Source organism: Oncorhynchus masou, chromosome 29, assembly GCF_036934945.1.
Source record: "Oncorhynchus masou masou isolate Uvic2021 chromosome 29, UVic_Omas_1.1, whole genome shotgun sequence".
NCBI lineage: Eukaryota > Metazoa > Chordata > Actinopteri > Salmoniformes > Salmonidae > Oncorhynchus > Oncorhynchus masou.
Window position 1 is genome coordinate 42,139,631 of NC_088240.1, and position 25,806 is coordinate 42,165,436.

At 42.0% G+C, this 25,806-nt stretch overlaps 1 protein-coding gene across 1 annotated transcript; it reads left to right on the forward strand.

The window, feature by feature from the left end:
* Positions 1-1,935: 1,935 nt before the first annotated feature.
* LOC135519752 (1-phosphatidylinositol 4,5-bisphosphate phosphodiesterase delta-4-like) lies at positions 1,936-25,806 on the forward strand. Its single transcript, XM_064944977.1, has 16 exons — positions 1,936-2,315; positions 4,187-4,240; positions 5,073-5,231; positions 5,446-5,674; positions 5,816-5,945; positions 6,354-6,585; positions 9,904-10,105; positions 10,219-10,363; positions 10,642-10,794; positions 12,307-12,459; positions 12,783-12,933; positions 13,090-13,206; positions 23,522-23,697; positions 23,833-23,965; positions 24,522-24,671; positions 24,960-25,806. The coding sequence occupies exons 2-16, from the start codon at positions 4,219-4,221 to the stop codon at positions 25,058-25,060; spliced, it is 2,253 nt and encodes a 750-aa protein (XP_064801049.1). The 5' UTR covers positions 1,936-2,315; positions 4,187-4,218; the 3' UTR covers positions 25,061-25,806.

Here is a 25,806-nt window from a genome sequence, read left to right on the forward strand (position 1 = left end):
TATGTCCACTGAGAGGAGCTGTGCTATGAATGTAGTTTAAGCCAAGAGGTCACAGTGTCAGAGACAAATATGCTAGGACTGGAAAAAGTTAAACCAATGTGACAGAAACTATACAGCTCTACAGTATAAGTTGTAATTGCCACTTTCATGGCATTGTCACTGAGACGTTGTCACAATGCTCCCTAAATCCTTATGGAAGTGTTTGCGTTACATTTCAGCAGACATGCGTAATATGAAGTTTAACATTGATGTTATCAAAAAGCACATCAACGTTGATGTCACAAATTGGCCTTGTTTTAGACTAGCTAAAAAGCATGTTGTTCCTGCAGTTTTTTGTACTCTCCTGAACAGAACAAGCAACTACCGGCTCTTTCTGGGAATGTTTTTCTTCATATTTTCTCTTAATCCATTTACTTGATTTTTTAAGGCCAGGCATCAACAGAAAGCTAGCTTTTTTCTTAGGAGCTATTCGTTTAACAAATCTACTGTTATGTATTCCAAAACAAAGCCTCACTCTCAGTTGGTCAGCAAAAACTGTTTACCTCCTTAAAATGTTGAAGGAATAACTGATATATTCTCTTGTATTGGAAATTGAGATTTCAAACTTAATTTCAGTGATACCGTGAAATGATCTGGGAGCAGTATCTTGAAGTGCAACGTCATTATTGAATCAAAATAAAAGGTTTCCCCTACCCCACTTGCACATTTGCTTCAGCAGTTTTTATCCTACCATTTCCTCCATAGGTGACATTAACAATACAAGGGATTTTCTTTTTGTTTATTGAGAGATTCACACCGTTTGGAAATAAATTGGATCCCTAGAGGATCTCTGCCAAAATGTGTGTAATGTTTTCAAGTGCCAACTAAACAAATGTTCTATCCACCTATCTGAAACGCTGAATGTTATGTTATTCTGAGTGTGCAATAGGAAAACTAGCATTTGTAGATATTGAAAATGGATTATGATCAAAAGCTGTTCTGTAAGAAGAAAAAAAAATTGATTGTAAAATAGTTATTCAAGTGTTTCTAGTACAAGTAGGTTGCATTCTAGTTGCAAAGAGGCCATTAAACCTAACCATCAACCTCCAGGATTTTCCATTATATTGTTTTACATATACATGTATACCAGATCAAGGTTCCACAGGAGGGTGGAATGATGCTTACATGAAGTAGGTACCAATATAGTGGAAAATAATATATTTAAGCAATAAGGCACGAGGGGCATATGGCCAATATACCACGGCTAAGGGCTGTTCTTAGGCATGACGCATCACGGAGTGCCTGGACACAGCCCTTAGCCATGGTATATTGGCCATATACCACAAACCACCGAGGTGCCTTAATTGCTATTATAAACTGGTGACCAATGTAATTAGAGCAGTAAAAATAAATGTTTTGTCATACCCGTTGTATACGGTCTGATATACCACGGCTGTCAGTCAATCAGCATTCAGAACTCAAACCACCCAGTTTATACCATGGCTGCATGTGCAATAGACGTTAACTCATTGATGGGATAAGTACAGTAGGTATGGAAAGGATTGTCTGGGTATGTGTGAACTGGACTACTGTATACCACTCTCTACATGCGTTTTGATCTTGAACAGGCAACCTCTCCTAGACTGAGTTATCTGTAATCTGTCTGTGCTGAGGTAAACACAAGTACTGTCTGGATTGCTGTCCTTAAAACAATGGAGAGGGGTGAATCGAATCTGCAGTCTGCTCATGGATAAGGTAGAGAGAGAGTGTGTGTATGGAGACGGAGAGAGCAAGACATTTAAAGTGAGCAGCAGCATACCGTGGCAGCCTACAGGAAAACAGCAAAGGATTTTTTAAAGCAGCCTTGGAAAAATTGAACAGCCCTCATCAGGGTGTAGGAGAATAGGAAAAGAGAGGGAGTGGCAGGGAAGGAAGGCGAGGGGGTAGGTGGATGGGGGAGGAGTGTACCAGAAGGCAGAAACGTTTTCCCAGATGAAGCAGGCAAAGTAGAGCATAGAGGACATATACACTGAGCCAGCTTTCCTCTGGACACTCCCCATCTCCCGAGCCCAGTGCTTGGCTAGTGGTCTCGGGACACTCCCTAAGCGTCCATAGATCTGGAGCTTTCTACTGGGCCTGCTACCCCCACCAGACCCCTATCTCTTTTGGGTGGCCAGCTATCTTTGACACTTCCTAATCCTGGTCTGGAGCCTTTTCCTGTAGCCTTTTCCTGGATATCTCTCACCAAACATCCCCAATCTATTCTGGAGCTCTTCACAGCAGTGGCAGCCCCAGCGGGGCCAGGGCAAAGACCCGAGGGAGAGGTCTACAATTTGGTAAGTGTAATTTCTTCTCCTTTGACTCATTCTATTTGTCCTCATCTTGATTGTAAAAGGCATAGCCTACACTACATAATGTGTTCAGCACAGGTTGTGGTTTAGTGTTGCGGTTGTTGGTTTGATTATAATCTTACCCCCTGGTTGCTGTTTTGATTCTGTCTCATATTACAGCAGCTGGTTCTACTTTGTTGTCCTTCAGCCAGCTTCCCTACATGGCACAAGCACATTTTACATGTGTGGAACTGAATTTGTTTACAGGATTCTTCACACAGCTCCTCCTGAACTGTAGCAACAGCCCATTGAGCGTTGAGTACAGAGCTTTCATGAAAGGGGAAATTGAACATTCCTGTGATTTTTTTTAAATTAACCATTATTTAACTAGGCAAGTCAGTTAAGTACAAATTCTTATTTACAATGACAGCCTAATTTACAATGAAGGTCATATATCGCAGATGTTTATAATAAGGGGTGCTTGTAATTAAATGTACAGTGAAGACATATGGGCATATGATGAGGCTGCCACTTCACTTGATAAACAGTGTTTCTTTAATACTTTGTGTAGTTATTAGTGTGAGTAGCCCATTTAAAGTATGACACCGACTTGCCAGTGAGTCAGGATTCTCTCCCTGTGTTTGTGGTCAGGTGGATACTCTCAGGCACGTGGCTGGGTATTAGTCATATTTCCAAAACACTGCAACAGCCCACCAAATAACATAACATAAAAGTTTATTCATTGGTTAGAATCGCATGACTATGTGTGTACACATGAGAGTGTACTGTATGTGTAGAATATACTGTAGTTATAGGAGGGGTCCATGAAAATTACTGCTTTGTGAGAGCTCTTCCTATTCTTTCACATCTTTTCACAAACACCACATATCAAAAACATCACTGGTGTTGTTAAAAAATATTAAACAGATAGTTTATTTGCAGTACTTCAGGGACAATGCTTTATTTACACTTGTATTGCTGAAGAAGGAGTGGATATTTCGCTCACAAACTAACAGTGGGGCTGGCTAATTTTGAACTATGGAACAATTTACCTTGCTGTAAACGGTAAAAAAAAGAGAAAATATACTATCAAAATTAGCCATTGTTCTACAAAGGTTGTAAAATGACAATGTGAGGAAAGGGAGACATTCTACAGCCAAAAAAGAAGAAAGAGAAGCCATTTGAACTCTCCCTTTATGGAACATTTGACTGTTTGGAGTGTACAATACAATAAGTTCTTGTGAGTTTCCTCTCTGTGAGGAGTTGAGCACCTCTTCCCTTGGGGGCTAGACAGCTGATTGGTGCGGAGTATATTTTCGTCCAACGGCTAATACATTTGTATTTGATAGCAGCACCAAAAGTAGTTGTCATACTAACACAGGGACATAGAGAATAGGGTTGGAGTCAATTCGGTTATGGCATATGACTTGAGAATTCAAATATGAATTGGAGAGTTACCTGTTACTTTTGGTGCGATTTTTTAGATTCATGAATGAGACACCTGGTTCATTCTCTGTATTGTCCTGGTTAAACTGCATTCACTCCTATACTGCTTGAGCATTCTGCAGTGCCAACTACACTAGACTTAATTGAGTCCATGCGGCACACCGACTGTAAGAAATGCCAAGCTTTGGGTTGTCAATCTTCTGCACCTCTCCCTCTTAGTCAATCAGTAGACAGAAAGAGAAAGCATAAGTCTGATTGGATTTCCGAGCTCTGCATGCAACCCAGCTAAAATGTTGATGACACAGTTAGATCGATTATTCAGCCATGGATGTCCACACTGATCAAGAAGTAGGGAGGGAATGATTTTACTTGTGTCACTATTACAGCATAATATGTATCACAGCAATTATTTTTGTCTTCTTTTTTTGCAGGAAATTCCCACCGGCATGTGTCAAGGCAAGCAATGGAATCTCCCCAAAGCTTGTGTAAGTTGACAGATACTAAAAGGTTGCATGAGATTGCATCAATCATGCAATAATACAATTTAAAACCTCTACAGGATCGGTGGGTCCCCCGCGGGACGATTGAGCTAACGTAGGCTATTGTGATTAGCATGAGGTTGTAAGTAACAAGAACATTTCCCAGGACATAGACATATCTGTTTTTGTCAGAAAGCTTAAATTATTTTTAATCTAACTGCACTGTCCAATTTAAAGTAGCTATTACATTGAAAGAATACCATGCTATTGTTTGAGGAAAATGCACTGTTATGACCTTGAAAATGTACTAATAAACCAATTAGGCACATTTAGGCAGTCTTGATACAAAATTTGGAACATAAATGCAATGTTTCATTGGATCAGTCTAAAACTTTGCACACACACACTGCTGCCATTTAGTGGCCTAAATCTAAATTGTGCCTGGGTTGGCATAATACATTATGGCCTTTATCTTGCATTTCAAAGATGATTGTACAAAAAAAGAAAAACATGTTTTTACTAGATCTAATGTGTTATTTTCTCTGACATCGATTTATCATTTCCACAAACTTCAAAGTGTTTCCTTTAAAATTATATCACAAATATGCATATCCTTGCTTCAAGTCCTGGGCTACAGGCAGTTAGATTTGGGTATATCATTTTAGGCTAAAGTTTTTGTAAATGTGTGGATCCTTAAAAGAATTTCCTCTGATCAAAATATCCATTAACCAGAATAGAGAAACAATATGAGGTCTAAATTGATTAAGACTATATTTGTAAGGATGGTCAAGATGACCTTTGACCCCAACCTTGACCACTAACCCCTGATCCTGCACAGTTGCCCAGGGTGACGAGGACCTCCAGGCGATGAAGGTGGGGGCAATGTTGAGGAAGGTCAAGTCTCGCTCTTGGAAGAAGCAGCGGCACTTCCGCCTGCAGGAGGATGGCCAGACCATCTGGTACAAGTCCAGGTGGGCAGGGACAGGCCACTCCACCTGTGAGTACTGCAAGTGTGTGGGTTTGGGTGGGTGGAGGAAGCAGGGAGGAGACAGCATAAGAATTGACCAGACTGTAGATAAAAAGTTGAATGAACAGTCATAGTATTTCTCTCATGAAAAAAGAATGAGGCATACAATCATCTATTGAGAAATCACTTTAGCATTGAAAAAGCCTGAGTATGTCTTCACATGATGCCTAATGTTCTCTCTTAGTCTCTGTGGCTGACGTGGATGTGGTGCGTGAGGGTCACCAGTCGGAGATCCTGCTGAGTATCGCTGATGAGTTCCCCGCTGACCTCTGTTTCACCCTGGTGTTCCGTGGTCGCCGCAGCAACTTGGACCTGGTGGCGGAGTCGCCGTCCGAGGCGCAGGTCTGGATCCGGGGTGTCCGCAAACTGATCCAGAACACTATGAGCATGAATGACAAGGAGAGGCTCGACCAGTATCCTTGTTCTAAGCTCAGCATTAAATACAACATACGGATTGATTAACCATACAAACCAATGAGGGTCTATAACGTTGCTCCATTCTATCTTAACTCTTACTAATTGTTGCCCTTAGCCAGCGTCTTCCTTTTTCTCAGGTGGATCTGGGACTGGTTTCAAAAGGCGGATAAAAACAAAGATGGACGGATGAACTTCAAGGAGGTGCGCACACTGCTGAAGATGATGAACGTGGACATGAATGAAGAGTACGCTCTTCGCCTTTTCACGGTGAGGTTACCGTCATCATCTACTGTTCACTTTTGAATTGAGTCCATCTCCCATGCTAACTCTTGTATAGATCCAGCTATTTGTCTGTCAATCCCAAATGAATGGGAGGGTGCTTATCTTTCCTATTCATTTGGAATTTAGGAATATGCTCATATACTCACATGAAAATCCATGGATTTTGACATGTAATCAACCTTAAAGTATAGTGACCAGTAGTTAAAATGTGGATGATGTAAGTGGTGGAATTGTTTCCAACATTGGTTGCTTTTCTATGACGTCATCGCAAGTGACTACACCGTCAGTGGTCTACCATCATAAGGTGGTAGAAGTCTAATCGAAAATAAAATGTAATGGGAACACCTTTTCTCTGAAGTAGACAAGTATTCTGCTCTTTGCTTTTACCCCCAGATGGCTGATAACTCAGAGTCCGGTTGTCTGGAGAACGAGGAGTTTGTCCAGTTCTATAAGATGCTGACGGAGAGGGAGGATGTGTGGCGGGTGTTCCAGGACTATTCTCGGGACGGACAGATATTAACCCTCGCTGAGCTGGAGGACTTCCTGAAGCAGGAGCAGCAGGAGGGGGAGAGGAGTCTGGAGCACGCCCAAGAGTTGATTGACCGCTACGAACCCTCAGAGAACGGTAAGGACCACTGTGCAACTGTGGTCAACCACAATCAACTATATGAATGAGATCATTAATAGCCTCATTAAGACAATGTCAATCATAACGAATGACAACCACAATGATCATTACCTAGTCTACCTGAGTGAACCACAAGAGCCCACAATGGTCGGTCAACAAGTCGCCATGTTTCATTAAAAATATGTTGTATGTTTTTTTGTGCCCTTTTATTTTTTTTACTTTGTAGTTTTTGGGGGGGTTTCTGTCATGGAAATTCTTACACAGGGACACTCAAAGCCAATTTTAAATGAATAATTATTTATTGTCAGCGTGCTGGAGAGGTTCCAACCAACTCAATGCACCATTGTCACGTTCTGACCTTAGTTATTTTGTTATGTCTTTGTTTAGTATGGTCAGGGCGTGAGTTGGGTGGGTTGTCTATGTTAGGTTTTCTATGATTTGCTATTTTTGTGATTGGCCTGATATGGTTCTCAATCAGAGGCAGCTGTCAATCGTTGTCCCGATTGAGAACCATATTTAGATAGCCTGTTTTCCATTGTGTTTTGTAGGTGGTTGTTTTCTGTTGTCGTGTTTGTTGTTTTGTCTAGTGTTGCATATTTCATTATGGGCACTTACCACGCTGCACCTTAGTCCTCCTCTCCTTCCACCAACGAGAAGCGTTACAACCATAGTACACTTGTCAATCAGGAGCTCTGCCTGGGCAGACCCAGCAGTTGTCTTATATACGGCTATTCACAGACAAGTTATATTTGCATGATTTAGCATAATTAATTCATTACCGTTTTGTTTTATTCATGTGACCGACCAATACTGTTTCATAACATGGGACAGACCAACACCGTTACGGTTTTCTTCCGTCAAAGGAGAGGAGGACTAAAATGCAGCGTGGTTATTTCGATACATCTTTAATAAAAGATAAACACGAACAATACAAAACACTAAACTTAACGTGAAAAACCTAAACAGCCCTATCTTGTGCAAACAAACACAGAGACAGGAACAATCACCCACAAAACACTCAAAAAATATGGCTGCCTAAATATGGTTCCCAATCAGAGACAACGATAAACACCTGCCTCTGATTGAGTACCACTCCAGGCAACCATAGTCTTACCTAGACAACTCTACTATACCACAATCCCATAACCTACAAAAACCCCAAGACAAAACACACCACATAAATAACCCATGTCACACCCTGGCCTGACCAAAATAATAAAGAAAACACAAAATACTAAGACCAGGGCGTGACAAACACCTTACAAGGCTTCTTTCTCTCCAAGCTGAAACCTTTAAACTGAGACATCTTTCATTTGTTCTCAAAACAAGGTCTGGTCATACTGCCAAATTGCAGCTACTGATAAGCGAGGATTTGTACAGTCAGCCACTTGCATGAACACAGAAATTGGTTTATAGAACAGCATATCAATAGAACACAGAAATTAGTTATAAGAAAAGCACAAACATTAAAATTTCCATTACAGTTCCAATAAGATTTTTTTATATACAGTGCCTTGCGAAAGTATTCGGCCCCCTTGAAATTTGCGACCTTTTTCCACATTTCAGGCTTCAAACATAAAGATATAAAACTGTATTTTTTTGTGAAGAATCAACAACAAGTGGGACACAATCATGAAGTGGAATGCCATTTATTGGATATTTCAAACTTTTTTAACAAATCAAAAACTGAAAAATTGGGCACCACCTTTTGCTGCGATTACAGCTGTAAGTCGCTTGGGGTATGTCTCTATCAGTTTTGCACATCGAGAGACTGACATTTTTTCCCATTCCTCCTTGCAAAACAGCTCGAGCTCAGTGAGGTTGGATGGAGAGCATTTGTGAACAGCAGTTTTCAGTTCTTTCCACAGATTCTCGATTGGATTCAGGTCTGGACTTTGACTTGGCCATTCTAACACCTGGATATGTTTATTTTTGAACCATTCCATCGTAGATTTTGCTTTATGTTTTGGATCATTGTCTTGTTGGAAGACAAATCTCCGTCCCAGTCTCAGGTCTTTTGCAGACTCCATCAGGTTTTCTTCCGGAATGGTCCTGTATTTGGCTCCATCCATCTTCCCATCAATTTCAACCATCTTCCCTGTCCCTGCTGAAGAAAAGCTGGCCCAAACCATGATGCTGCCACCACCATGTTTGACAGTGGGTATGGTGTTGTCAGGGTGATGAGCTGTGTTGCTTTTACGCCAAACATAACGTTTTGCATTGTTGCCAAAAAGTTCAATTTTGGTTACATCTGACCAGAGCACCTTCTTCCACATGTTTGGTGTGTCTCCCAGGTGGCTTGTGGCAAACTTTAAACAACACTTTTTATGGATATCTTTAAGAAATGGCTTTCTTCTTGCCACTCTTCCATAAAGGCCAGATTTGTGTAATATAGGACTGATTGTTGTCCTATGGACAGAGTCTCCCACCTCAGCTGTAGATCTCTGCAGTTCATCCAGAGTGATCATGGGCCTCTTGGCTGCATCTCTGATCAGTCTTCTCCTTGTATGAGCTGAAAGTTTAGAGGGACGGCCAGGTCTTGGTAGATTTGCAGTGGTCTGATACTCCTTCCTTCCATTTCAATATTATCGCTTGCACAGTGCTCCTTGCGATGTTTAAAGCTTGGGAAATCTTTTTGTATCCAAATCCGGCTTTAAACTTCTTCACAACAGTATCTCGGACCTGCCTGGTGTGTTCCTTGTTCTTCATGATGCTCTCTGCGCTTTTAACGGACCTCTGAGACTATCACAGTGCAGGTGCATTTATACGGAGACTTGATTACACACAGGTGGATTGTATTTATCATCATTAGTCATTTAGGTCAACATTGGATCATTCAGAGATCCTCACTGAACTTCTGGAGAGAGTTTGCTGCACTGAAAGTAAAGGGGCTGAATAATTTTGCACGCCCAATTTTTCAGTTTTTGATTTGTTAAAAAAGTTTTAAATATCCAATAAATGTCATTCCACTTCATGATTGTGTCCCACTTGTTGTTGATTCTTCACAAAAAAATACAGTTTTATATCTTTATGTTTGAAGCCTGAAATGTGGCAAATTGTCACAAAGTTCAAGGGGGCCAAATACTTTCGCAAGGCACTGTATATATTTGTCCTTATATTAAGTATTGTACATTGTATGACCATATATATATAGATTTTTCAACTAGTAACCATGATTGACCACAATTATACTGACCATAGTCAATTGTAATCAACTGCCATTGTCGACCACAATCAACAGAGAGATGTAGTTGACTGAGCATTTTCTGATTGGGTTGACTTATATAAGACAGAACTTCCCATGTCTTCTCACAGCCAAGAAACACGGGGCCATGTCTATAGATGGCTTCCAGATGTACCTGGTCTCTCCGGAGGGCGCCATCTTGGATCCCCAGCTGCTGGCCCTGCACCAGGACATGAGCCAGCCCCTCAGCCACTACTTCATCTGCTCCTCCCACAACACCTACCTAATGGACGACCAGCTCCGAGGACAGAGCAGCCAGGAGGCCTACATCCAGTGAGGAACAAAACACTCAGCATTGCAGCCCTTTATAGCTTACATGGCAGTAAGGCACTGTTCAAACAGCTTTTGATATGCACCGATGTTGAACTCAGTGTGTCTGTGTGCAGGGCTCTGAAGCGTGGCTGTCGTTGCGTCGAGGTGGACTGTTGGGATGGGCCAAATGGAGAGCCGGTTGTTTATCACGGCCACACCTTCACGTCCAAGATACTTTTCAGAGACGTCATCACCACACTGGCGGAGTACGCCTTCAAGGTGGGCACTTCAATACCTGAATTAACTGTAGCCTCCATGACCACGGCAGCTCTATCCCCAACTCTAAATCTAATCCAGTCTCTTAGTGGTTCTGTCCATTTGTCTTCTGTATTGGTTTTTGCTTCAAAAAATTATTCAGCGTCATAAAACATCCTGTCTTCAGCCTTCACCTCTTCTCAGAAGAACTACTGTAAAAAAAAAAAAAAAAATACTGTCAAAGTTCAACACATCCTTTTAGGAATTACGTCCTTCCTCTCTCCCCTCTCCCTGTGTCCCAGGTGTCTGAGTTTCCTGTCATCCTGTCCCTGGAGAACCACTGCAGTATGGAGCAGCAGAGGGTCATGGCCCAGCTCCTGGACACCATCCTGGGGGACACTCTGCTCAGGGCCCCCCTCGACAGACTGGTTCCCCAAGAGCTGCCCTCTCCTCAGGTAAGACCAACACTGGACCGCTTCAATTCACTGCTCAGGGTCCGGGGTGGTACTGCAGTGGTCCGCAAATTTTTGTTTTTTGGAGGGGGGAGTAATTTGTTGCGTATTTTGTGGTGAAAGATACATATTTTATTATCGCTAGCTGCAAAAGAATACCATTGTGGATACCATTTTTATGTCTCTGCGTCCAGCATGAAGGAAGTTATATATAATTTCACAAGCCAATGCTAACTAGCGTTAGCGCAATGATTGGAAGTCTATAGGAACAGTTAGCATGCTAGCTGACACTGAAGTAAATAAATGGCTTCATTACCAAAATCTCCTTTAATATGGAGGAAATTACAGTCATTGGTGCTAATTACAGGCTTTTTTTCTGTATACAACATTATTAGGAATGCCATCTAAGTGATGATTTTCGGGGTGAAAAAGAAGTTTCAGTGTCAACTTAAAGCAACAAAAACCAGATAGAAAGCATGAAAAAAAAATATTGAACTATATACATTTTTATACATTTTTAAATAATACCATCTTTGAGAGCTAACAATCAAATAAAAGCTGGACAATCAGGAGGAATCAAAAAATTCAGTGCATATGCCATTGATTTTTGTGATAATGTTTGAGCAGAGGAACACAGCATTAGCCATGGCAAAATGAATAGAATTGCAGAAAATGAGCTTTATAACAGCAACATTTTTTTCTACGCAGCCAAGATACCTTTTTAGCTAATGGAGTGTTAGAGTTTACACTTCCCCTCCAATGATCAGTGGGGAGGTCTAGATAATGAAACTGTCTACCAAATCTATTAATTTGAACATTTTGATTACATTCACCTGATAAGGCAAGATGTGTGTGTTTATTTTTGCTAACATATGATGGGGGTTCCTGGGTTGCCCGTTTGCCTGGGTTGGCGTCCCTGGGCAAGCAAAGTTTATTCTATTCTATTCTATTCTATTCTATTCTATTCTATTCTATTTATCTACTCTACTGTAACCCTTATTCAACAAGACAAGTCCACTATTTATCAAGTCAACTGAGAAGACGTTCTCTAAGGATTTGATTTCCTGTCTGTGACTTTGTTCAGGTTTTTATTCAGCAGTGATGCTGGGAGCAGTACAATCATAAGTCTCCAGTGATTTTCATACTCTTCTTTCAGTCAGAGCACTTAAAAGAAAGATAAATATCCAATGAGGTGTGTGTATGTATGTGCTAGACTAAAGTTAGTTAGAAAAATGTATTAAAGTGTTACTCCAAAATGATATAATAATTGACGATACAAAATACAGATAAAACAAAAACATATTGTGGACCACTCAAATAGATTTGAGACACAAAACAAATCATATTCAAACATGGCACAGTATTTCCTTTGGCGTCATCTACGTATAATACATGACATCATCTATTCATTGGCATCAGTTATTGTACACTGTCATCTATACACATGTGTGTGTATGTGTGTGTGTGTGCGTCCGTACGCGCATGTGTCCTTGGATTCGTGCATACTCATACAAGGATCTGAAGGGAAAGGTCCTGCTGAAAGCGAAGAAGATTGGCGGCGTAGAAGAAAGTGAAACGCTGACCGATGAGGTCACTGATGAGGTCAGCGACGAAGATGAAGCTGACCCTAAGAGCCTGTCTGCAGAGGCCCTTCGTCTCAATGATAAGGTACGTGGCTGGACGTATGTATCTGGAAGGATGAACGGACGGATGATGGACAGACGGATGGATGGATCTGTTAGGATGAACGGAAGAATGGATGGAGGTGAACGACTGGCAACCTCTTGCCGTCATCTGCACCAACTATTACACTTATACATTACTAGATTATTACTAACAATTCATTCTGCCATTTTGCAAAAAATATCACACCCTAAGCAAACAAACACTGTGCCTTGATCTGCCAGCTAATCATGATATGCCGTGGTTTAATTAATAGCCACAAAGCAGGTGATATTTGTTCACTTACATGTAACGTCCTGTCTCTTCAGAAATCCAAGTTCTCCAGGGAACTATTGGATCTGGTGGTGTACTGCAAGAGTGTTCATTTCCACAGCTTTGAGTACTCTCGCCTGCACTCCAAGTACTACGAGATGTCTTCCTTCTCTGAGTCCAAGGCCAGGAAACTTGCAAAGGACACAGGTGCTCCCTGAACTATTTTAGCAATACCTACATAGCAAATAATGTATCGATATTGCCAAGTATCATTGGTTAGGAATTCACAACCATTCACTGTTGTAGGTCCCCTGGGTTATGGGATAGAAAAAAAGCATCATTGTATGGCTGTGTCTTTCTCAGGGGCAGAGTTTGTGCGCCACAACAGCAGACAGCTGAGCAGGGTCTACCCCAGTGGCATGAGGACCGACTCCTCCAACTACAACCCACAGGAGCTGTGGAACGTAGGCTGTCAGATAGGTGAGAGCTTAATAATAATAATAATATATCCCATTTAGCAGACGCTTTTGTCCAAAGCGACTTACAAGTCGGCTGGGGCCACTACTTTTGCATATGGGTGGCCCCAGTGGGAAACGAACCCACGACGCTTGGCGTTGCAAGCGCCATGCTCTACCGACTGAGCCACACAGGACCCTTCTTCACTTAAACCATTTTGTACTCTGGGAATGAAGTCATACGTTTACTGACCTGTAAAACTGAACGTTTTTAAATGTTCTGATAATGGAAGTAAAAATTTTGTCTGTTCTGGGAATGTTTATTTTTAGGTTGCAGGGAGGTTCTGAGAACATTTACTCTGGTTCCTTGAATGTTTTCCTGGGCGGTTTTATTAACGCTTTTGAGAACTAAAATTATAGGTTATCTTGAGGCTTCCTTAAAACTTTGGTTGAATGTTTCAATAACATTTTTAATAGCACTGTTATTGCTTATGCTTATTTTGGGTTAACTTTTTTGAACTCCAAGCACAAATAGGACACATAGAAATGCGGTAGTGCTATAGGTTCGTGGTGAATATTTAGCTATTTTCACAACCAATAATAATGATTGTGGTGGTGCGAAAGGATTGGATTTTGATGAATAAATAAGTATGTGTGTCGAGGCTTGACCCCTCACTGGCCAATCAGAACATGCTCCGTGGCTAAATATGTGGTTGGTTCAAGTTGTGTATTTACGGTCTTTTATGTATTGCCTTGGAATCAACTCCAATTCCAATGTTAGTCCGTCATAGTTTGTTAAATAGCTTGCAGAAACAAAATTACAAAATGTAGACCTATCCCATCTTTGCTAAATATGTTAACTTGAACCTGATCGCAGTCCACACTGTTCTAAGTAATTGCATGGCTTCAATATGGAAATATATACAGTACCATTCAAAAGTTTGGACACACCTACTCTTTCAAGGGTTTGAGTATAACAATAATGAAGATATCAAAACTATGAAATAACACATGGAATCATGTAGTAACTACAAAAAGTGTTAAACAAATCCAAATATATTGTTCTAGCCGTGTCTGAATCCTGGCTTAGGAAGACCACCAAAAACTCTGAAATCTCCATCCTTAACTACAACATTTTCAGACAAGATTGAACGGACAAAGGGGGCGGTATTGCAATCTAATGCAGAGATAGTCTGCAGAGTTCTGTCCTACTATCCATGTCTGTACCCAAACAATTTGAACTTCTACTTTTAAAAATCCACCTCACTAAAAACAGGTCTCTCACTATTGCCGCCTGCTATATAGATGGGGGGGGGGCAATCAGTTCACCCTCTGCCCCAGCTGTGCTCTGGACACCATATGTGAACTGATTGCCCCTTCATCTATCTTCAGAGCTCGTGCTGCTAGGCGACCTAACAGCTCAGCCATCCTACAATCTTAGCTTGATGCCCTCAATCTCACACAAATTATCAATGAACCTACCAGGTACCACCCCAAAGCCGTAAACACGGGCACCCTCATACATATCATCCTAACCATCTTGCCCTCTGCTGTTTTCAACCAAGATCTCAGTGATCATTGCCTGCATCCGTAATGGGTCAGCAGTCAAACGACCTCCACTCATCACTATCAAACACTCCCTGAAACACTTCAGCGAGCAGGCCTTTCTAATCGACCTGGCCCGGGTATCCTGGAAGGATATTGACCTCATCCCGTCAGTAGAGGATGTCTGGTTATTTTTTTTTAAATGCCTTCCTCACCATCTTAAATAAGCATGCCCCATTCAAGAAATGGAGAACCAGGAACAGATATAGCCCTTGGTTCTCCCCAGACCAGCCTACCCTTAACCAACACAAAAACATCCTATGGCGTTCTGCATTAGCGTGATATGCAACTTTTCAGGGAAGCTAGAAACCAATATACACAGGCAGTTAGAAAAGCCAACGCTAGCTTTTTCAAGCAGAAATTTGCTTCCTGCCACACAAACTCAAAAAAGTTCTGGGACACTAAAGTCCATGGAGAATAAGAACACCTCCTTCTCTTCTCTGATAGAGCTCAGTGTGTCAAATCGGAGGGCCTGTTGTCTGGGCCTCTGGCAGTCTCTATGGGGGTGCCAGAGGGTTCAATATTTGGGCCGACTCTCTTCTCTGTATACATCAATGATGTCGCTCTTGCTTCTGCGGGTGAGTGTCTGATCCACCTCTACGCAGACGACACCGTTCTGTATCCTTCTGGCCCTTCTTTGGACACTGTGTTAACAACCCTCCAGACAAGCTTCAAATTCAATGCCATACAACTCTCCTTCCGTGGCCTCCAACTTCTCTTAAAGTAAAACTAAATGCATGCTCTTCAACCGATTGCTGCCTGCACCTGCCCGCCCGTCCAACATCACTACTCTGGACGGTTCTGACTTAGAATATGTGGACAACTACAAATACCTGGGTGTCTGGTTAGACAGTAAACTCTCCTTCCAGACTCACATCAAACATCTCCAATCCAAAGTAAAATCTAGAATTGGCTTCCTATTTCGCAACTAAGCATCCTTCACTCATGCTGCCAAACATACCCTCGTAAAACTGACCATCCTACTGATCCTCGACTTCGGCGATGTCATTTACAAAATAGCCTCCAATACCCTACTCAATAAATTGGATGCAGTCTATCACAGTGCCATCCGTTTTGTCAACAAAGCCCCATATACTACCCACCACTGCGACCTGTACACTTTTGTTGGCTGGCCCATGCTTCATACTCGTCGCCAAACCCACTGGCTCTAGGTCATCTACAAGACCCTGCTAGGTAAATTCCCTCCTTATCTCAGCTCGCTGGTCACCATAGCAGCACGCACCTGTAGCACGCGCACCAGCAGGTATATCTCTCTTGTCACCCCCAAAACCAATTCCTCCTTTGGCCGCCTCTCCTTCCAGTTATCTGCTGCCAATGACTGGAACGAACTACAAAAATCTCTGAAACTGGAAACAGTTATCTCCCTCACTAGCTTTAATCACCGGCTGTCAGAGCATCTCACAGATTACTACACCTGTACATAACCATCTATAATTTAGCCCATCTATAATTTATAATTTAGAAAGAGGAGTGGGAGGCCCAGTTGCACAACTGAGCAAGAAGACAAGTACAATAGAGTGTCTAGTTTGAGAAATAGACGCCTCACTTAAAGTCCTCAACTTGCAGCTTCATTAAATAGTACCCGCAAAACACCAGTCTCAACGTCAACTGTGAAGAGGTGAGTCCGGGATGCTGACCTTCTAGGCAGAGTTGCAAAGAAAAAATTAAAGATTAAGATGGGCAAAAGAACACAGACACTGGACAGATGAAGATTGGAAAAGAGTGTTATGGACAGACAAGTCTAAGTTTGAGATGTTCAGATCACAAAGAAGAACATTTGTGAGACGCAGAAAACATGAAAGATGCTGGAGGAGGGCTTGGCGCCATCTGTCAAGCATGGTGGAGGCAATGTGATGGTCTGTGGGTGCTTTGGTGGTGGTAAAGTTTGAGATTTGTACAGGGTAAAAGGGATCTAGAAGAAGGAATGCTATCACTCTGTTTTGCAACGCCATGCCATACCTTGTGGACGGCACTTAATTGGTGCCAATTTCCCCCTACAACAGTACAATGACCCAAAGCACAGCTCCAAACTATGCAACAACTATGTAAGAAGAAGCAGTCAGCTGGTGTTCTGTCTTTAATGGAGTGGCCAGCACAGTCACCGGATCTCAACCCTATTGAGCTGTTGTAGGAGCAGCTTGACCATATGGTATGTAAGAAGTGCCCATCAAGCCAGTCCAACTTGTGGGAGGTGCTTCAGGAAGCATGGGGTGAAATCTCTTCAGATAACCTCATCAAATTGACAATTAGAGTGCCAAAGGTCTGCAAAACTGTAATTGCTGCAAATGGAGGATTCTTTGACAAAAGCAAAGTTTGAAGGACACAATTATTATTTCAATTAAAAATCATTATTCACAACCTTGTCAACATCTTGACTATATTTCCTATTCATTTTGCAACTCATTTCATGTATGTTTTCATGGAAAACAAGGACATTTCTAAGTGACACCAAACTTATGAACGGGAGTGTACATGGTTAGCAGATGTCACTGAGAGTGTAACAAAATGCTTGTGCTTCTGGTTCCGACAGTGCAGCACTATCTAACATGTAATCTAAAAATTCCACAAAATCTACCTAATAAGCACAAATCTAAGTAAAGGAATGGAATAAGAATATAGACATATAAATATATGGATGAGCAATGACAGAGCAAGATGCAATAGATGGTACAAAATACAGCATACTGTCAAGGTTGTGCACTACTGGTGAGAAATCAGGTGCAGGAAAGCAGAGAGTTGTGATCAGGCGCACTTTATTTGGCAGAAGCACAAAAGACAGACGCAACTGCGTCAAAAACCCTCCAGCCAATGGCAAAAGTGTATCAGCACAAAAACACTCACAATAATGCAAATGTATGACAATAAACATACTACGGGTCAAATCACGATACCCGGGAAAAAACCAGTCTGGCGCATAACACTAAACACATAACAAAATAATTCCACACAAAGACATGGGGAAGGAACAGAGGAATGTATATATGCAGTGTGATTAGGGAATGTAAACCAGGTGTGCGGGAAACAAGACAAAACAAATGGAACAATGAAAAATGGAGTGGCCATGGCTAGAAAGCCGGTGACGTCAACCGCAGAACCCCGCCCGAACAAGGAGGGGAGGCGACTTCGGCGGAAGTCGTGACACATACATATATGAGATGAGTAATGCAAGATATGTAAACATTATTAAAATGGCATTACTAAAGTGACTAGTGATCCATTTATTAAAGTGGACAATTATTTCAAGTCTGTATGTAGGCAGCAGCCTGTCTGTGTTCATGATGGCTGTTTAACAGTCTGATGGCCTTGAGATAGAAACTGTTTTTCAGTGTCTCGGTCCCAGCTTTGATGCACCTGTACTGACCTCGCCTTCTGCATGGTAATGGGGTGAACAGACAGTGACTCACGTGGTTGTTATCCTTGATGACCTTTTTGGCCTTCCTGTGACATCGGGTGGTGTAGGTGTCCTGGAGGGCAGGTAGTTTGCCCCTGGTGATGCATTGTGCAGACCGCACCACCCTCTGGAGAGCCTTGTGGTTGTTGGCGGTGCAGTTGCCATACCAGGCGATGATACAGCCCGACAGGATGCTCTCAATTGTGCATCTATAAAAGTTGGATTTTAGGTGACAAGCCAAATTTCTTCAGCCTCCTGGGGAAGAAGAGGTGCTGTTGTGCCTTCTTCATCACACTGTCTGTGTGGGTAGACCATTTCAGTTTGTCAGTGATGTGTACGCCGGGGAACTTAAAACTTTCCACCTTCTCCACTGTTGTCCTGTCGATGTGGATAGAGGCGTGCTCCCTCTGCTGTTTCCTGAAGTCCACACTCATCTCATTTTGTTTTGTTGACGTTGAGTGAGAGGTTTTTTTCCTGACACCACACTCCGAGTGCCGTCACCTCTTCCCTGTAGGCTGTCTTGTCGTTGTTGGTAATCAAACCTACTACTGTTGTGTCGTCTGCAAACTTGATGGCTGAGTTGGAGGCGTGCATGGCCACGCAATCATGGGTGAACAGGGAGTACAGGAGGGGGCTGAGCCCGCACCCTTGTGGGGCCCCAGTGTTGAGGATCAGTGAAGTGGAGATGTTGTTTCCTACCTTCACCACCTGGGGGCGGCCCGTCATGAAGTCCAGGACCCAGTTGAACAGGGCGGGGTTGAGACCCAGGGCCTCAAGCTTAATGATGAGCTTGGAGGGTACTATGGCATTAAATGCTGAGCTGTAGTCATTGGGATAGGGCAGTGTGCAGTGTGATAGCAATTGCATCATCTGTGGAACTAATGGGGTGGTAAGCAAATTGAAGTATGTCTGGGGTGACAGGTAATGTGGAGGTGATATGATCCTTGACTAGTCTCTCAAAGCACTTCATGATGACCGAAGTGAGTGCTATGGGAGAGAGTAATTTAGTTCAGTTACCTTTGCCTTCTTGGGTACAGGAACAATGGTGGCCATCTTGAAGCATGTAGGGACAGCAGACTGGGATAGGGAGAGATTGAATATGTCCGTAAACACACCAGCCAGCTGGTCTGCGCATGCTCTGAGGACGCGGCTAGGGATGCGGTCTGGGCCGGCAGCCTTGCGAAGGTTAACATGTTTAAATGTCTTACTCATGTCAGCCCCGGAGAAGGAGAGCCCACAGTCCTTGTTAGCGGGCCGCGTTAGTGGCACTGTATTGTCCTCAAAGCTGGCAAAGAAGGTGTTTAGTTTGTCTGGAAGCAAGACGTCGGTGTCCGTGATGTGGTTGGTTTTCCTTTTGTAGTCCGTGATTGACTGTAGACCCTGCCATATACGTCTCGTGTCTGCGCCATTGAATTGCGACTCCACTTGCCTCTATACTGACATGTCGCCTGTTTGATTGCCTTGCAGAGGGAATAACTACACTGTTTGTATTCAGCCATATTCCCAGTCACCTTTTCATGGTTAAATGCGGTGGTATGTTTTTTCAGATTTGCGTGAATGCCGCCATCTATACACGGTTTCTGGTTAGGGTAGGTTTTAATAGTCACAGTAGGTACAACATCTCCTATACACTTCCTTATAAACTCACCGATTCAGTGTATATGTTGACATTATTCTCTGAGACTACCCGGAACATGTCCCAGTCCGCGTGATCAAAAAATCTTGAAGCGTGGATTCCAAATTGGTCAGACCAGTGTTGAACAGTCCTTAGCACGGGTACACCCTGTTTGAGTTTCTGCCTGTAGGAAGGGAAGAGCAAAATAGAGTCAGATTTTCCAAAAGTAGGGTGAAGAGGGTCTTGTATGCATCGCGAAGAGTAGCAGTGATCCAGTGTTTTTCCAGCGCGAGATCTACAGTCAATATGCTTATAGAATTGTTCTCAAATTTGCTTTGTTAAAATTACCAGCTATAATAAATGCAGCCTCAGGATATATGGTTTCCAGTTTGCATAAAGTACAGTCCAGTGAAGTTCCTTGAGGGCTGTCGTGGTATTGGCTTGAGGGGGGATATACACGTCTATGACAATAATCGAGGATAATTCCCTTGGGAGATAATACAGTTGGCATTTGATTGTGGAATTTTAGGTCAGGTGAACAAAAGGACTTGAGTTCCTGTATGTTGTTACAATTACACCACGAGTCGTTAATCATAAAACATACACCCCCGCCCTTCTTCTTCCCGGAGAGATGTTTATTCCTGTCGGCGCGATGCACAAAGAATCCAGGTGGCTGTACCAACTCCGACAGCATATCCCGAGAGATTTTCCGTGAGACAGAGTGTGTTACAATCCCTGATGTCTCTCTGGAAAGCAACCCATGCCTTAATTTTGCCTTCCTTGTTATCTAGAGACTGGACATTAGCGAGTAATATACTCAGACGCGGTGGGGGGTGTGCGCGCCTGCTAAGTCTGACCAGAAGACTGCTCCATCTACCTCTTCTCCGGCAGCGTTGTTTTGGGTCAGCCTCTGGAATCAATTAAAATGCCCTGGGTGGTACGTAGAAAGGAGCCGCTTCAGGAAAGTCGCATTCCTGGTCGTAGTGATGGTAAGTTGACGTTGCTCTAATATCCAAGTTCTTCCCGGCTGTATGTAATAACACTTGAGATTTTCTGGGCTAACAATGTAAGAAATAATACATTCAAAAAAAACGGCAAAGTTTCCTAAGGACTAGAAGTCGGTGCCATCTTTACAGTAATGATGGACTGTCGTTTTGTCTTTGCTTATTTGAGCTGTTCTTCCAATAATATGGACTTGGGTCTTTTAACATATAGGGCTATCTTCTGTACACCAACCCTACCTTGTCACAACACAACTGATTGGCTCAAACGCAATAATAAGGAAAGAAATTCAACAAATTAACTTTTAGCAATGCACACCTGTTAATTGAAATGCTTTCCTGGTGACTTCCTCATGAAGCTGGTTGAGGGAATGCCAAGAGTGTGCAAGGCTGTCATCAAGGCAAAGGGTGGCTAATTTGAAGAATATCAAATATAAATTCATCCCAAACCATCTCCATTGGGTTGAAGTCGGGGGATTGTGGAGGCCAGGTCATCTGATGCAGCAACCTCACTCACCTTCTTTGCTGGTGATGCTGTGCAAAGTGTTCAGACAAGGGTGGCTACTTTGAAGAATCTAAAATATATTTTGATTTGTTTAACAGTTCTTAGGATACTACATGATTCCATATGTGTTATTTCATAGTTCTAATGTCTTCTCTATTCTACAATGTGGAAAATAGAAAAATGAAGAAAAACCCTTGAATGATTAGGTGTGTCCAAACTTATGAATGGTAGCATTCACACTGATATTGGGGCGATGCCTACTGTAAATTGCATTATGGCTGAACATGGAAATGCAAAACGTTATCAATAGGCAAGATTCAATTCTTTACTGATAAGGCCTAAAAAGACAACAAATAATTATCCAATTATAAACGAAACACGACAACAACATATTTTTAAATAGGCTATGTCCAATACAGCTACAGGCACCATAATCACTCCCTGTGGGCATATAATATTACAACTACACAGACTATGGAGGGTTTTACACACATCAACATTTTTCACTGTAACTGGACAAAGATCCAATATAAAGACAAAGAGAGAATGTCCACTCAATGTTATACTGCTACCAAATATGTTTTATAAATATATTGGAACCATCTCTTTTTTATCCCTTTTTTCAGTCTAACCCTAATATAACATATCTGATTCAGCTAGTTAATGTCTTGTTGAGCAGCAAATTAGAATCAGGTGTGTTAAATTAGGGTCGGACTGAAAACACGCTGGACGGTCGAGCTCCAGGAAAGAGGGCTGGGCAGCCCTGGCCCAGGGTAGCCTAAGGAGGGCTTGGGTTTTGAACATATGAAACGTAAAAACAAGCAATTGTTACAGGAAAACAACTTTTAAAAACGAGGTTCACCAGTATTCACAGAGGGATCTGCATGGCTATAATAATGTAGGTCTGCCTACAATACAAAGATAAAAAAAGGGAATGTTAGCTCTTTTAATAAGCTTCGGTGATTAAGTTTTATTTCCAAGTGGTCTCACGAGACAAACCCTATTTTCAACAGTCCTGACTGCATTGGTCAGGACAAAAATAAACAGCTTTCATTGAGAGGAAGGGAGACTATGCTTGGTTTTCAATCAAATAAAATGGGGGAAAAACTATAGTTTTATGTATCTTAAAACTCTTCTTCCATGCGCATATTGACAGTGTGCATCACGGCTCCATAGGCTGTGTTTTTCCACTGTCAACATTCATGCCATAACCAACCGTGTTACTGATAAAACAAGCTTTTGGTTGGTCTTACATATCCCTACTAGCCCTGCCTGAAATGAGAACTTTGGATCAACATATCAAATATTTCTATCCCTCCCATCTGAGCGTAAGCGAGCTGATATAAGACAGGTAAATTGCCAACAGTTTGAAAATAGCAGAGCGCTAGCTTTAACAGGTTGAAATTGCCAACGAACATGAGATCGACGCTGGCACCGCCTTAATGCCAGCCGAAAATAGAGTCCATAATCTTCTGTTCTCTATCCATGGAATTAGTCCAATGTGCCACCAGGATGGAGCTAGCATGCCATGTTTTTTTTCATGCATACAAAGCTTTTCATTTTAGTCTATTCAAACAAACCCAATTCCAAAAGAAAACAAGCACTCATTAAGATCAGGTGTGGCCAATTAGTGTGCGAGGTCCACACTCCTGAACACGCTTCACAAGATAGAGGATAGAGAGAGAGTTCTGTTGATGCTGAGAACGGAATGTCTATGTTGTTCAATAACTTTCTTAGAACGTTCTCTTTGAACTCTACAAAGGTTTTTCTTGTGGTTTTTATGGGACGTTTTCTTTATGTTCTGAGAACAGAATGTATGTTCCTGGAACATTATGTGCTAGCTGGGCAAGTTCAGGCATAGCCCAGCTAGCACATAACGTAAAACTTTACTTTTTTTATTTTTTATACACTCTCTGTCCCAGACAATTTACCTTAAACAGGCCTAGAACCTATTGTTTCTATTATACATTACATTAGGCCTGGTGAAACACACCGTACACATCCGTACATGCATTGCTTGAAAGAAGGAGAAGGTTTACTGCCCGAAATGGCAAGGTAACACATCATGCAGATGGGTCTGGAGATAAACAGGGTGCAAGCCAAGGAGAGTTAGAGACTACAAGCACGTTGTCTCCTCACTCTTCTTCACTTTGTGACAAATTTGTGAAAAGAGCTGTATGCATTTATTTGATGTTCTCTTAGTGGCTCTGAACTTCCAGACAGCTGGGCCAGAGATGGATCTGAACGATGGGCTCTTCAGTCAGAACGGCTGCTGCGGCTACGTCCTCAAACCTGACTTCATGAGGAATGATGACTCTTTTGATCCAGAGAGACCCCAGGACCGGAATGGTTACACATCACTCCGCCTGTCTATCCAGGTTCAGAAACAACTATCTGTTGTGTTTTGTTGTGTGCATGTACAGTTAGTGTGTTTTGCCGGTTTCATTTGCAATGTTTTTGAGTATGTATCCTTGTCTGAGTTTTGATTTTTATGTGCATGTGTTGTCCATAAGGTGATCAGTGGGCAGCAGCTACCAAAGGTGAACCACAAGGAGGACTCTATCGTTGACCCTCTGGTGAGAGTGGAGATCTACGGAGTATTTCAGGACCAAGCCAAGCAAGAAACTAGTTACATTGACAACAATGGTGAGGGAAACACATTCATTGGGGTCTTTGTACAGACCCAGCTTACTCCTGGTCTAAAATGCATGCTTTGGTCTAGGCCGCTTTGTGGCCTAAGGTGGTCTCGGCCGCTTCCTCCAGTGCACATGAGCCGCAGCAGCATGGGTTCCAATTCGGCCCAATGTCATTTCAACTCTCCTCTATCTTCTATCCAATAAACTAAGACTTAACAAATATACAGTACCGGTCAAAAGTTTGGACACAACTACTCATTCAAAGGTTTTTCTTTGTTTAACACTTTTTTGGTTACTACATGATTCCATATGTGTTATTTCATAGTTTTGATGTCTTCACTATTATTCTACAATGTAGAAAATAGTCAAAATAAAGAAAAACCCTTGAATGAGTAGGTGTGTCCAAACTTTCTACTGTTACTGATGTAAAAAAAAAGAAAAACATGCATTATCATTATTATTACACGTAAGTATGATACGCCATGCCATGTTTTAGTGAATTAGATAGAACCTCTGTACTTCTCTTGGCTGTCTAAAACCTGGACTCTGCTGCCCCCTACCTACAGGTTTTAACCCTCTGTGGAATGAGACCCTCAATTTTATCGTCCATGTCCCTGAGTTGGCCCTGGTGCGTTTTGTGGTGGAGGACTATGACAAGTCCTCCAGGAATGACTTCATGGGCCAGTTCACTGTGCCCTTCACCTGTATTCAGCCAGGTAATATTGACCTTATCATATTACAGCTGAGGGTGAAGTCTGGACAACTGGGTCAATCCCAATTGCAGTTTTCTTTAAATGATTGTACAAAATAATTTGATCCTATTGACTCGCTAAAGGTTAAATCAATTGATGAATCTTGTCAGAATTTGACATCCCTGCTGAGTGTTTTAATGTAAGCCTGTTATGTACAAATGTACATATTTTACTGCATGAGCGATGGTTTCCAAGTGGTTATTCATGACAGCAAGCTGAATTTCTTCTGGCTCCTCTCCCCACACTTCACAGGATATCGCCATATCCACCTTCTGTCCAAAGATGGGACGGCAATCCCTCTGTCTTCTCTGTTTGTCAACATCAAGATCTCCGAGCTAACAACAGAAGTCTGATGGCCCAATGATTGGCTGAATAACATGCCGCAAACACCAACCACATGGGAGAGTTTCAATAATACTGTTATCAGTTTTTAAAGCTAAATCTATATGCCCAATGAACTGCTTTAGTAATTCCTGCTTAAATAGCCGTTTCTGTTCAACAACATCAGTGGCGCCTCACACTGATAAAAGACGAAAAAACACTTGGCCGAGACAGCCTTACCTGGGAATTCTCAGCATTTTAGGGATTTTTTAGCTATTTCCCCAATATATAATCTTTTAAAATAATCAGAGTTTTTTAAAACTTGAATGTCATGGGAGTGCGTCAAATCATATAGTGGTCCACGTTTGACGCCCACACAGATAACTGAGATGAAATCAATGAAGAAATGCTTGAGCCCAATGTTAGCTTCTTTGACATGGCACGTTCAATAGCACTTGGCTGATCAAACTGATGCAAGGACTGACATATTACAGGGTTCAAAGGTCATTTTAGAGTAACAGATTTGCTATGGCCTCTTTTTCAAAAAATCAGTTTTATAACCATCCAAGTATTCAACATTTGCACTGTGTGCTGATATAGTAGCTTAATTGTATAGACAATTATTCCTCCATCTAAACATTTCAATAGATATTCTTTACAGTTCTTCAAAGTGTGGCATGAAACTATATCTATTATATAAAGAATCGTGTTGTAAAAGTATTACACTGTAAAGTATGTATGTGCATAGAGCTCTGTAAATAAAGAGAAATGAAAGACC

What these genes read in the sequence shown, in the direction of transcription:
- LOC135519752 (XM_064944977.1), top strand. Translation starts at nt 4,219, where the DNA reads ATGGAATCTCCCCAAAGCTTGT. An exon ending in ACGCTCTTCGCCTTTTCACG is followed by an intron (nt 5,946 to 6,353) that starts GTGAGGTTACCG and finishes TTTTACCCCCAG; the next exon opens with ATGGCTGATAACTCAGAGTC. An exon ending in CACTCCGCCTGTCTATCCAG is followed by an intron (nt 23,698 to 23,832) that starts GTTCAGAAACAA and finishes GTTGTCCATAAG; the next exon opens with GTGATCAGTGGGCAGCAGCT.